Source organism: Oryctolagus cuniculus, chromosome 13 (assembly GCF_051225735.1).
Source record: "Oryctolagus cuniculus isolate XC-2025 breed Fujian yellow rabbit chromosome 13, ASM5122573v1, whole genome shotgun sequence".
Classification (NCBI taxonomy): Eukaryota; Metazoa; Chordata; class Mammalia; order Lagomorpha; family Leporidae; genus Oryctolagus; species Oryctolagus cuniculus.
Genome location: NC_142879.1, coordinates 909,309 through 921,091, shown reverse-complemented (window position 1 = coordinate 921,091; position 11,783 = coordinate 909,309). Strand labels below are relative to the sequence as shown.

General features: G+C 68.6%; 1 protein-coding gene across 1 annotated transcript; it reads left to right on the top strand.

Moving 5' to 3' along the window:
- Positions 1–1,018: 1,018 nt before the first annotated feature.
- Positions 1,019–3,609, top strand: RGS16 (regulator of G protein signaling 16). The gene is made up of 5 exons (XM_002724275.5): positions 1,019–1,154; positions 1,412–1,507; positions 1,871–1,935; positions 2,088–2,254; positions 3,281–3,609. Exons 1-5 carry the CDS (start codon positions 1,111–1,113, stop codon positions 3,467–3,469), a joined length of 561 nt encoding a protein of 186 aa, XP_002724321.1. The 5' UTR covers positions 1,019–1,110; the 3' UTR covers positions 3,470–3,609.
- Positions 3,610–11,783: the final 8,174 nt, after the last annotated feature.

Genomic DNA, 11,783 nt, shown 5'->3' with positions numbered 1-11,783 from the left:
TGGGGTCCTTCCCCTCCGCTCTGCAGCTGGGGACCTGGGGCTTGTGGCCCCTCAGCTTCTGCGCGTCCAGGGCGCTGCAGGCAGCAGCCGCCCAGCACCACAAGGGGGAGAGAAACCCGTGCTGCTTCCGCGGCTTGTGGACAGGACGGGGCCAGGCTGAGCCAGGAGCCTGGGGCTCCAGCCTGGTCTCCCACGGGAGCAGCAGGGGCCCGACTACTGGGGCCATGGGCATCAGCAGGGGTCAAACCGGAAGCAGAGCGGCCGCGACCTGAACCAGCGCTGGACGCCTTGATCTGCTGTGCCAACCTGCCAGCGGCTGCTGTCCGCAGTCCTCCTGCGGCTGACTCAACCTGGGCTATCCATGCTCCGGCGCTGGCACCAGGGGCAGGCTGGGCATGGAGAGCGCCACCACGCCTGCACTGCACACTCAGGGCGGGCCCTGGGGCCTGCGGCACCAGAGCTGCAGGCTGTGTGGGCAGGGCGGTGCTGAGACCCTCGCTGCCACACGTGCATCCACACCAGCCCAACAGGAGCCTGGGCCGGCAGGAGGGACGCCCCCAAGGCCCCTGAGCCCCCTGCCCCTTGGTCCTCTGCCCGCTGCCAGGGGCAGTGACCCTGTGCTCACCACAGCCCTGGGATCAGGGTGCTGCGTCTGCATCTTGGGGACCCAGCGGGCCAGGAGTGGGGAGAGGGGAGGCCTCCCAGCTGCTCTGGCCGCCACACCACGCCCACCTGCCCTGACCCAGATTAGCGCGTGGGCCCTGGCACCCGCTCCCTAGGGATCCAACCCTGAGCCCGGGAGGAGCTGCCGTCTGGGAGCTTCGGCTTCCCGGTCAGCACACGCCCCACACCCGCACTTCCCTGCGTAGGTGCCAAGCGCCCAGCACATGCAGACCCCACTAGCTGTGCCTTCCCCAGGCCGCCGTGGGAAAGAGGTGCCGCGCCCGGCCCGGCTCTCTGATTGGCTGGCGGCTCTTGACCAGCTCCGCGATTGGCCGGTGGTGTCAGCCCCGCCTTCGCCGAGGGCACAAAAGCCGCAGCGCTCAGGGCCAGAAGTAGCCGGGTGTACCTGTTGGCCCTGCAAAGCTCGCACCCTCCCTGGTGACAGCCATGTGCCGCACCCTGAGCGCGTTCCCCGCCTCCTGCCTGGAGAGGTGAGGGGGCCTGTGGGGCCACGGGAGGTGGGGGCGGGCCAGCTCTCCGGCCTGTGGGCTTTGGACTGAGGTAGGGCGGAGGCCGCCGGCCGTGCACACAAAGGGAGCCTTCTCCGAGGCCCGAGAACCCGGATCCCTGGCAGTGCGGAGCAGGAGGCGGCAGGGGGCGCTGCTGCAGACTGGAGGGCCGGCGCTGCGAGCCCCGGTGTTGGCCGAGCGCATGGGGAGCCCCTGCGAGCTCTGGGTTTATCTTGCAGAGCCAAAGAGTTCAAGGCGCGCCTGGGCGACTTCCTTCAGGGACCGGAGCTGAGCCCCCCTGCGGGCAGCGACCCCAGGAAGCCCAGCAGAGAGAGGTAGGGGCTGCAGGACCGGCTGCGGGGGTGGGGGTGGGAGGCTGCAGGGCCCCAAGCCCCTGGCGGTGACTGCAGCCAGGGCACGTGGGCCTGGCAGTGGCTCAGCCTCCAGGGCGCCTGTGCACCTGGCCGGGGAGCCCTCCCCTCCTGGGTGTCGGCTGCGCCAGGCGCTGGGCTCTGGGCATGTGGGAGTCAGGGAGCGGCGGCCTGGACACAGGACGGAGGCTGGAACTGCCCGTGGGACGGACCCCTGCGTGTGGGACTGCCGCCTGCCGCCGAGCGCCTTGTCCTGAGTGCTGGGGTTTGTGTGGGCTTGGCCGTGCCCTTGTTTTCCTGAAAATGTGACACGGTGGCTGTTTGCAGCGGGAAGCCCTCGGAAGACACGCTGGGCTGGAGGGAGTCGTTCGACCTGCTGCTGGGCAGTAGAAGTGAGTGGGGCCACGGCCCCGGGCGCCCGGCGCTGACCCCCGGGGAACACAAAGGCAGGGCCGGGGGGTGGGGGGTGACGTCCTAAGAATGGAGCCTCTGCCTGCAGCTGCTGTCTTTCCCGCTGACCCTCCCCCTCCTCCCCTAACCCCAGAGGGAGTGGCCGCCTTCCGCGCCTTCCTCAAGACGGAGTTCAGTGAGGAGAACCTGGAGTTCTGGCTGGCCTGCGAGGACTTCAAGAAGACACGGTCGGCGGCCAAGCTGGCCTCCAGGGCCCGCAGGATCTTCGAGGAGTTCATTTGCACAGAGGCCCCGCGAGAGGTCAGCGCCCCGCAGGGCCCCTGCTCCCTCCCCACTGAGAGCCAGGCTCAGAGGCGAAGGCCAGGCTCTGAGCCAGCCCTGGGTGCTGTGCCCACGGCCGGCCTCTGTGCACCCCTAGGACACCTGCTTGGGGGCTCCACCCACCGCCCGGGGAGTTGGCCAGCTGTTGTCCCACGCCTTCCCTGGCCCCAGGTCAGCCGTCCCTCCGTGGGTTTGACAAAGTCCGTGGCGCCACCTGGTGGACAGACATGGTGACCCTTGGCTCTGCATCTGCGTTTCGTGTCTGAGCACCTCTGGTCCGGGGCTCCAGTTACACCCAGGACACCGCAGTGGTCACAGGGCCACAGCGAGAGGCCCTCCCTGCACAGTGATGCCCGGAGCCGTTGAACAGATGCCCACGGGACTGACCTGGCTCCTCCGGGGGGAGTGTCCAGCGGCCTGTCCTGGAGGAGGCCGGCCTCTCCCCTCGTGAGGGATCAGGAGCGGCTGTCAGACACGGCAACTGCGAGGGGCAGGCACGGAGGCCAGAGTGCCGCGGGCCGAGAGCAGGGGGGGAGGGTGGGCAGGTGGGTGGGGGCGGTGGGCAGTGGACAGGGGACAGGTGGGCAGGGGACAGGTGGCAGATGGGCAGGTGGCAGTGGGCTGGTAGACAGGTGGTTGGTGGACAGGTGGGCAAGTGACAGATGGACAGGTGACAGGTGGGCGGTGGGCGGGTGGCAGTGGGCAGTGGGCAGGTGACAGGTGGCACCGTGGCTGTCCCTCTGGGTCACGGGGAGGGCAGCAGCGGTGCCCTCAGCCTGGTTGGGTCCTGGCAGGCTGGGGGGGAGCATGGCAGCACTGGGGGCTTGTCCAGGGCTGCGCAGGCAGGGGACAGAGCGGGCTTCTCCCTCCCGACGTCCTGTGTGCACCTGTGAATTGAGAACAGGGACGCCCCTGGAGCGGGGCCGGGCCCTGGGCTGAGAAGCGGCTGGCAAGGACCCAGGAGCCCGTCCTGTCCCCCCGCTCACCGTGCCTGCCCTGACCCAGGTGAACCTCGACCATGAGACGCGGGAGCTGACCAAGAGGAACCTGGAGGGCGCCACGGCCGCCTGTTTCGATGTGGCGCAGGGCAAGGCGCGGACACTGATGGAGAAAGACTCCTACCCGCGCTTCCTGCAGTCGCCCGCCTACCGGGACCTGGCCACCGGAGCCCCACCCCGGCCTTCACACACCTGAGCCCGGGCAGCCCCCTCCCCGGGCTGCCCTCTCCCCCGCGCGGGTTCTGCAAAGCAGTGTGCAGCCATGGCAAAGGTCGGAGAGGTCACGGCTACTGGAGCCCCCTCCTCCGATACACGGACCCCACCCCGTGCACAGAGCCCCGGGCATGAAGGAGGCTGTGGGCGGGGCTCTGGGGGAGCGGCTGGGAAACACAGGGTGCCCTGGGCTGCCCAGTCCTCGCCCAGTGCAGGGAAGGGGCCCTGCAGGCGGCACGCCCTCACCTGCCCTCACCGGCCTGTGGCCACCCAGGGCCTCTGCTTGGACCGCGTGTCCAGCCCCACAGGCTCCTCCAGGCCAGCGAGCAGTGTGGCCCTGACCCAGGCTGAGGACCTGACGGCCCAGAGCTCGGCCTGTGAGCCCACGGGACGGTGGTCAGCTGCTCTCGGTGGTCTCTGCGGGTGGCCTTGGGCTGTGGTGCAGCGGGGCCCTTCCCCGTGAGTGGGGCTCCTGAGGACCCCGTGGGAGCCCGTGGAAGCAGCCAGCCCTACCCACAGGCCGGCAGGAGAGTGGGGGGAGGGGCGTCCCTGGATGTCCCGGAACCCAGCACAGGGAGGAAGAGGTGCGGGTGTTGGGGAGCCGAGGGCAGGCCCGCGGCCACCTGGGATGGGACGCAGATGCTGGGACGCAGTGGCACCTCGGCCTCCCCAAGCTGATCCCTGCCCAGGAGCCCAGGCCTGGGAGCCCCTTGGTGCCCCCGGAAGTAGCCCTGTGAGTGCAGCTCGGTGCCGGCTTTGTGCCGGCGCTCAGTGTCTGTGTTGGTGGCAGCGTCTCCGTGGTCGTGGGCGCTGGGCACCCGTGTTGGTGGCAGCGCTTCTTGGCCACTGTGGCTATGGCCTCTGCCTCTGTCCACTGGAGAACCTCGCAGGGTGCGGCTGACCCCCCGTCCCTGCCTGTGCCTCTGAGCGCGAGGGGACTCGGAGCTGGCCAGCTCTCTGCTCACTGGCTGGCCCCAGCCGGAGCTGGTTGCCGTGGTGGGAGTGCTGTGGACACCCCGGTTTCCGTGCTTCTGTGTGCGTGTTCCTGTCACACAAACAATAAAATCCATTGTGCAGCGCGTGGGTGTGGCGCCGTGGGCAGAATGGAGCGGAGGGCTTGGGTCCCAGCAAGGCCGCAGGACTGTGACTTGGTTCACGTGGGCTGGGCTGCTGTGTGCAGGCTTGGACTCGGCCTGTGTGACATCACGTCCACGTTGCTCTCTGCCCACCGGGCGGGGAGCCAGCGCTGGGGGGGGGTGGCAGGTGTCAACTCCCCACCCCCGCCCCACCCATGCTGCCAGCCCCTCTCCTCCGTCTCTGGTGCCTGCCACCTACACACGTGTCCCTGTGTTGAAACAGCTGCCAGCACGAGCTGGGCACATGCGGAGCTCTGCTGCCCCTGCCGTTAGCCTGCATGGACCCCAGCACCACACCCTAAGCCTGGACAGGGGGTTCTGCGTGGGACCCTGGACAGAAGGCGGCTCACGGGAGGGGCAGGACCCTCTCCCATTCCCGCCACCTCCTACTGGGTGCCTACTGAGCGCATGCCCTGTGCCCACCCAAAGCTGAAGCCAGCGTCTGCGCCACCAGTCACGGTGGCCTCAGTTCATGGCTGGGGAGCCCGGGCCCAGCTCTGCTTCCTGGAGGCGGCGGCGCCCCCAGGACGCACAAGGCTCTCGGACGCGGCTCCTGCCCCCAGCGCATACTGGGCGCCCTGAAGGTGGGCTTTACGGGCACGTGGCAGGTGGGGAGAATGGACCACTGACCAGTCCAGCATGAGTTGTTTCGGGGGGAGGGGTCTCAGTGACTCACCCAGGCCCACGCAGCCACAGCCTGCAGCCGGGGTCTCAGGACCAGGGCTCTGCCCCCGCCCCACCCAGGGCCACTCTCCCCCACTCCCTCCCCCGCCCTTCAAACACCTGCCATGGCGTCCCAGGTCCAGGTCTCCCAGGGGAGCCTGCCCAGGGAACCCGACCCCAGCGTGGTCTCTACCGCAGGCCCTGCCCGGCTCCCAGCAGCAGCTCCGTGGAGCAGATGCTGCCTCCCTTTGTCCCTGCAGAGCCAGGGCTGGGCCCCGTGAGGTGCACTGCCGATGGCTTCCGCTGCCGATCCCACACGGCTTGAAATGTCTCAGAATTTGTGGCAGAGTTTGGTCGAGTTGTGTCCATTAAGAGTGTGAATATTAAAACGAACGATGCCCAGGCTGGCCTGTGCGGTCTACACCCGGGACAGGGCCAGGGACTCACAGGAGGCTCGCCCAATGCTGATTGCACACCGGAGCCCTAGGGAGCTGAGTCCTTTCCCATCCTCTGCTGCCCCCCTGTGGCCAGCCTTGGCCACGCAGTCTTGGCTTTGGTGCTGTCTGAATTCTTTCTTTGGGATATCTCCCCACGGCTGCGCAGCATCGCGTGGAAGCCAGAATCGTGGCAGCTGCTGGCACAGCCGTGGGGCCAGGAGCTGCTGGTCCCGCACCCCTCGTCCCTTCTCTGGATTCGCTGAAGTATCCGTTTCCACTCGGTTTATTCGGAAAGTTTCTGGCCTTCAAATACAGGTGCTCTTGTCAGGTGGGAAGTCAGATATGAGCTTACGTGCGTGTGACAGGCCTAAAGAGAAGACGTCTATGTCCAGCATAAGCATCTGCATCTCAGAGTCATCCTGACAGTGTTTCAGGGGCAGCCGGGTATTTGCATCCTGCCCTGCCCCCTTCCACCTGACAACCTGCCAGGTGGAGGTCCCTGCCCCTTCTGCCTGACAAATCTCCCACAGTCTCCCAGGTGCAGCCCAGGATCTGCATCTCAAACACCCTGCTCCGGATGGATCCCGGTTCTCTAGGGGGTCCTGCTCACCCTTCCTCTGAACCCAGGACGGCACCAGCTAGGCTTCCTCCTGTCTGATACCTTCAAGGGAAAACTCAGATAGGAGCTTCTTAATATTTACAGCCATAAAATCCTTTGTTTCAGGAGGAAATGTGTGAAGACAAAGACCCATCCCCTTAAACCCCCCCCCTCCCCGGCCTCAACCGGATGGCTGGCGCGCTCAGCCCTCGGCCTCTCTGCTGAGCCGCCCGCCTGCCTGGCTGGGTGTAATCTCTCCACTCAACCGTGTAACCTCGCTCCTTCCCCTGTCCGAGCGACCGCACTCTCTCTCAGGTCCTGTCTGGAGAGGTGCCCATCTGTTCCTGTGGATGTCCCTTCCCTAATAAACCTTGTTACTTTACTTTCCACTACTCTGTCTCACGCCTGAATTCTTCCTTGGGAGAAGACAAGAACCCTCCATTTCTGCGGTCACACTCGCAGGTGCAGAGGGGAGGCGCCCCGGTGAGTCTGTGTCCCCGAGCCCCCTGTGTGGCACTCCCCAGCCGGCTCTGGGCAGGGGGAGAGCACGACAGACGCTGAGCCCTGCGGCCCACTGCAGGGCCCGGCAGGGGGCTCCCTCCTGGAGGGTGAGTGCGTCTTCTGCAGCCCGCAGGGAGGCCTTGGTCTCGCCCGCTCCAGTGCCTCCACCCGGCAGGGCTCAGGGTGCTCGGTGGCAGGTGCTCTGCTGTGGCGGCTGCCCGTGTGGGACAGGCCCCGGCAAGGACGTCACAGCCCCCACGGAGCTCCCGGGGGGGGGCTGCCATCCACACCCCAGCCACAGCCCTGGAACCCAGGGCCCGGGAGGGCCAGCGAGTCGCCCAGGTGCAAGGCCAGCAGGGAGCCCTCTCAGCTGGCCACACCGCTGGCCACGGAGCTGCCCAGGCCGCCGCTGCGCTCCGCAGGACCCCCCCTCTTCTCACTGCTGCTGGATGCAGCCCACCTGTCCTTGAGCCCAGATCAACCCCTGCGGTCTCCGCACAGCTCACCTGGCCTTGAGTCTCTCTGTCCCCTGCCCAGGACTCCCGCCCACTCCTGGCCCCGTGTGTGGACGCGTCCCCAGTAGAGGAGCAGGCCTGGCCCCATGTGTGGAGGTGTCCTGGGGAGGGCAGCAGGCCTGGCCCCTGTGTGCATGGGCCCAGGGAGGGCAGCAGGCCTGGCCCCTGTGTGCATGGGCCCAGGGAGGGCAGCAGGCCTGGCCCCGTGTGTGTGGACACGTCCCCAGGTAGAGGAGCAGGCCTGGCCCCGATGTGTGGACGCGTCCCCAGTAGAGGAGCAGGCCTGGCCCCGTGTGTGTGGACACGTCCCCAGTAGAGGAGCAGGCCTGGCCCCTGTGTGCATGGGCCCAGGGAGGGCAGCAGGCCTGGCCCCTGTGTGCATGGGCCCAGGGAGGGCAGCAGGCCTGGCCCCTGTGTGCATGGGCCCAGGGAGGGCAGCAGGCCTGGCCCCTGTGTGCATGGGCCCAGGCTGGGCAGCAGGCCTGGCCCCTGTGTGCATGGGCCCAGGGAGGGCAGCAGGCCTGGCCCCTGTGTGCATGGGCCCAGGGAGGGCAGCAGGCCTGGCCCCTGTGTGCATGGGCCCAGGGAGGGCAGCAGGCCTGGCCCCTGTGTGCATGGGCCCAGGGAGGGCAGCAGGCCTGGCCCCTGTGTGCATGGGCCCAGGGAGGGCAGCAGGCCTGGCCCCTGTGTGCATGGGCCCAGGGAGGGCAGCAGGCCTGGCCCCTGTGTGCATGGGCCCAGGGAGGGCAGCAGGCCTGGCCCCTGTGTGCATGGGCCCAGGGAGGGCAGCAGGCCTGGCCCCGTGTGTGTGGACACGTCCCCAGGTAGAGGAGCAGGCCTGGCCCCGTGTGTGTGGACGCGTCCCCAGTAGAGGAGCAGGCCTGGCCCCGTGTGTGTGGACACGTCCCCAGTAGAGGAGCAGGCCTGGCCCCTGTGTGCATGGGCCCAGGGAGGGCAGCAGGCCTGGCCCCTGTGTGCATGGGCCCAGGGAGGGCAGCAGGCCTGGCCCCTGTGTGCATGGGCCCAGGGAGGGCAGCAGGCCTGGCCCCTGTGTGCATGGGCCCAGGGAGGGCAGCAGGCCTGGCCCCTGTGTGCATGGGCCCAGGGAGGGCAGCAGGCCTGGCCCCTGTGTGCATGGGCCCAGGGAGGGCAGCAGGCCTGGCCCCTGTGTGCATGGGCCCAGGGAGGGCAGCAGGCCTGGCCCCTGTGTGCATGGGCCCAGGGAGGGCAGCAGGCCTGGCCCCTGTGTGCATGGGCCCAGGGAGGGCAGCAGGCCTGGCCCCTGTGTGCATGGGCCCAGGGAGGGCAGCAGGCCTGGCCCCTGTGTGCATGGGCCCAGGGAGGGCAGCAGGCCTGGCCCCTGTGTGCATGGGCCCAGGGAGGGCAGCAGGCCTGGCCCCTGTGTGCATGGGCCCAGGGAGGGCAGCAGGCCTGGCCCCTGTGTGCATGGGCCCAGGGAGGGCAGCAGGCCTGGCCCGTGTGTACATGGGCCCAGGCTGGGCAGCAGGCCTGGCCCCTGTGTGCATGGGCCCAGGGAGGGCAGCAGGCCTGGCCCCTGTGTGCATGGGCCCAGGGAGGGCAGCAGGCCTGGCCCCTGTGTGCATGGGCCCAGGCTGGGCAGCAGGCCTGGCCCCTGTGTGCATGGGCCCAGGGAGGGCAGCAGGCCTGGCCCCTGTGTGCATGGGCCCAGGGAGGGCAGCAGGCCTGGCCCCTGTGTGCATGGGCCCAGGCTGGGCAGCAGACCTGGCCCCTGTGTACATGGGCCCAGGCTGGGCAGCAGGCCTGGCCCCTGTGTGCATGGGCCCAGGGAGGGCAGCAGGCCTGGCCCCTGTGTGCATGGGCCCAGGGAGGGCAGCAGGCCTGGCCCCTGTGTGCATGGGCCCAGGGAGGGCAGCAGGCCTGGCCCCTGTGTGCATGGGCCCAGGCTGGGCAGCAGGCCTGGCCCCTGTGTGCATGGGCCCAGGGAGGGCAGCAGGCCTGGCCCCTGTGTGCATGGGCCCAGGGAGGGCAGCAGGCCTGGCCCCTGTGTGCATGGGCCCAGGGAGGGCAGCAGGCCTGGCCCCTGTGTGCATGGGCCCAGGGAGGGCAGCAGGCCTGGCCCCTGTGTGCATGGGCCCAGGGAGGGCAGCAGGCCTGGCCCCTGTGTGCAAGGGCCCAGGGAGGGCAGCAGACCTGGCCCCTGTGTGCATGGGCCCAGGGAGGGCAGCAGGCCTGGCCCCTGTGTGCATGGGCCCAGGCTGGGCAGCAGGCCTGGCCCCTGTGTGCAAGGGCCCAGGCTGGGCAGCAGGCCTGGCCCCTGTGTGCATGGGCCCAGGGAGGGCAGCAGGCCTGGCCCCTGTGTGCATGGGCCCAGGGAGGGCAGCAGGCCTGGCCCCTGTGTGCATGGGCCCAGGCTGGGCAGCAGGCCTGGCCCCTGTGTGCATGGGCCCAGGCTGGGCAGCAGGCCTGGCCCCTGTGTGCATGGGCCCAGGGAGGGCAGCAGGCCTGGCCCCTGTGTGCATGGGCCCAGGGAGGGCAGCAGGCCTGGCCCCTGTGTGCATGGGCCCAGGCTGGGCAGCAGGCCTGGCCCCTGTGTGCATGGGCCCAGGGAGGGCAGCAGGCCTGGCCCCTGTGTGCATGGGCCCAGGGAGGGCAGCAGGCCTGGCCCCTGTGTGCATGGGCCCAGGCTGGGCAGCAGGCCTGGCCCCTGTGTGCATGGGCCCAGGGAGGGCAGCAGGCCTGGCCCCTGTGTGCATGGGCCCAGGGAGGGCAGCAGGCCTGGCCCCTGTGTGCATGGGCCCAGGCTGGGCAGCAGGCCTGGCCCCTGTGTGCATGGGCCCAGGGAGGGCAGCAGGCCTGGCCCCTGTGTGCATGGGCCCAGGGAGGGCAGCAGGCCTGGCCCCTGTGTGCATGGGCCCAGGGAGGGCAGCAGGCCTGGCCCCTGTGTGCATGGGCCCAGGCTGGGCAGCAGGCCTGGCCCCTGTGTGCATGGGCCCAGGCTGGGCAGCAGGCCTGGCCCCTGTGTGCATGGGCCCAGGCTGGGCAGCAGGCCTGGCCCCTGTGTGCATGGGCCCAGGCTGGGCAGCAGGCCTGGCCCCTGTGTGCATGGGCCCAGGCTGGGCAGCAGGCCTGGCCCCTGTGTGCATGGGCCCAGGGAGGGCAGCAGGCCTGGCCCCTGTGTGCATGGGCCCAGGGAGGGCAGCAGGCCTGGCCCCTGTGTGCATGGGCCCAGGGAGGGCAGCAGGCCTGGCCCCTGTGTGCATGGGCCCAGGGAGGGCAGCAGGCCTGGCCCCTGTGTGCATGGGCCCAGGGAGGGCAGCAGGCCTGGCCCCTGTGTGCATGGGCCCAGGGAGGGCAGCAGGCCTGGCCCCTGTGTGCATGGGCCCAGGGAGGGCAGCAGGCCTGGCCCCTGTGTGCATGGGCCCAGGGAGGGCAGCAGGCCTGGCCTTTGCTCTGTGCTGAGACACCCGAGGTGATGGCCGCCGTGCACCTGGCTGAGTCTGAGACTTGTGTCCTCTGTGGATCTACTCTCCCCTCTGGCAATGACCCAGCATGAGGGCTGCTGTTTAAATGGGACGTCCTCCTCCCTCAGATCCTGGCCCTCCTCCCTCACATCCTGGTCCCTCCTCCATCAGATCCTGGCCCCTCCTCCCTCAGATCCTGGTCCCTCCTCCATCAGTTCTGGTCCCTGCTCCATCACATCCTGGTCCCTCCCCCATCAGATCCTGGCCCCTCCTCCCTCAGATCCTGGTCCCTCCCCCATCAGATCCTGGCCCCTCCTCCCTCAGATCCTGGTCCCTCCTCCATCAGATCCTGGCCCCTCCTCCATCAGATCCTGGTCCCTCCTCCGTCAGATCCTGGTCCCTCCACCCTCAGACCGCGTAGTCCCTCCTCTGGCATGTTCCTAGTTTGGGCTTTGTGATTCCTGACTTTTTTTTGAATTATGAATGGCCTCAGCTCTGTTTGAGTGGAAACTGAGAGCCATCAGGAAGCATTGTCGTGCGCGGGTGTGACAGCCCACCTTGGGACGTGCTCACTTGCACGCCCCAGGGCGGGCGTGTGGCCGAGCAGCTGGGACGCCCGGAGCGCGGGGTCCCAGGCCCAGTTCCTGGCTGCAGTTCAGTGCCCACAAACACCCCGTGAGGGTGATAGCCGGGCGCCTGCCAGCCACGGGGAGCCCCCGGGAGAGCTCCTGGCTCCCAGGCTCCCAGCTCTGGTGCCTGTGGGCCCTGGGCAGTGACTCGTGGGTGGAGCTCTGTGTCTGTTGCCCCTCTCCGCCTGTAATAAATAAATAAAAATCAAAAGGGAAGAAACTACGGGCTCCCGTCTGCGGACCCAGGGGCTGGGGTGGGGGAGGGGTGCAGGATTTTCCTCTTTTTGGAATATTTATTTATTCATTTGAAAGTCAGAGTTGCACCAAGACAGGAAGAGACACACAGAGATCCTCCCCACACGGCTACAACAGCCA

Excerpts from the sequence above, each read along its gene's own strand:
- RGS16 (XM_002724275.5), top strand. The coding sequence starts at position 1,111 with ATGTGCCGCACCCTGAGCGCGTTCCCCGCCTCCTGCCTGGAGAG. Across the intron at positions 1,155-1,411 it reads CCCGCCTCCTGCCTGGAGAG|AGCCAAAGAGTTCAAGGCGC; the intron begins GTGAGGGGGCCT and ends TTTATCTTGCAG. Across the intron at positions 2,255-3,280 it reads GCACAGAGGCCCCGCGAGAG|GTGAACCTCGACCATGAGAC; the intron begins GTCAGCGCCCCG and ends GCCCTGACCCAG.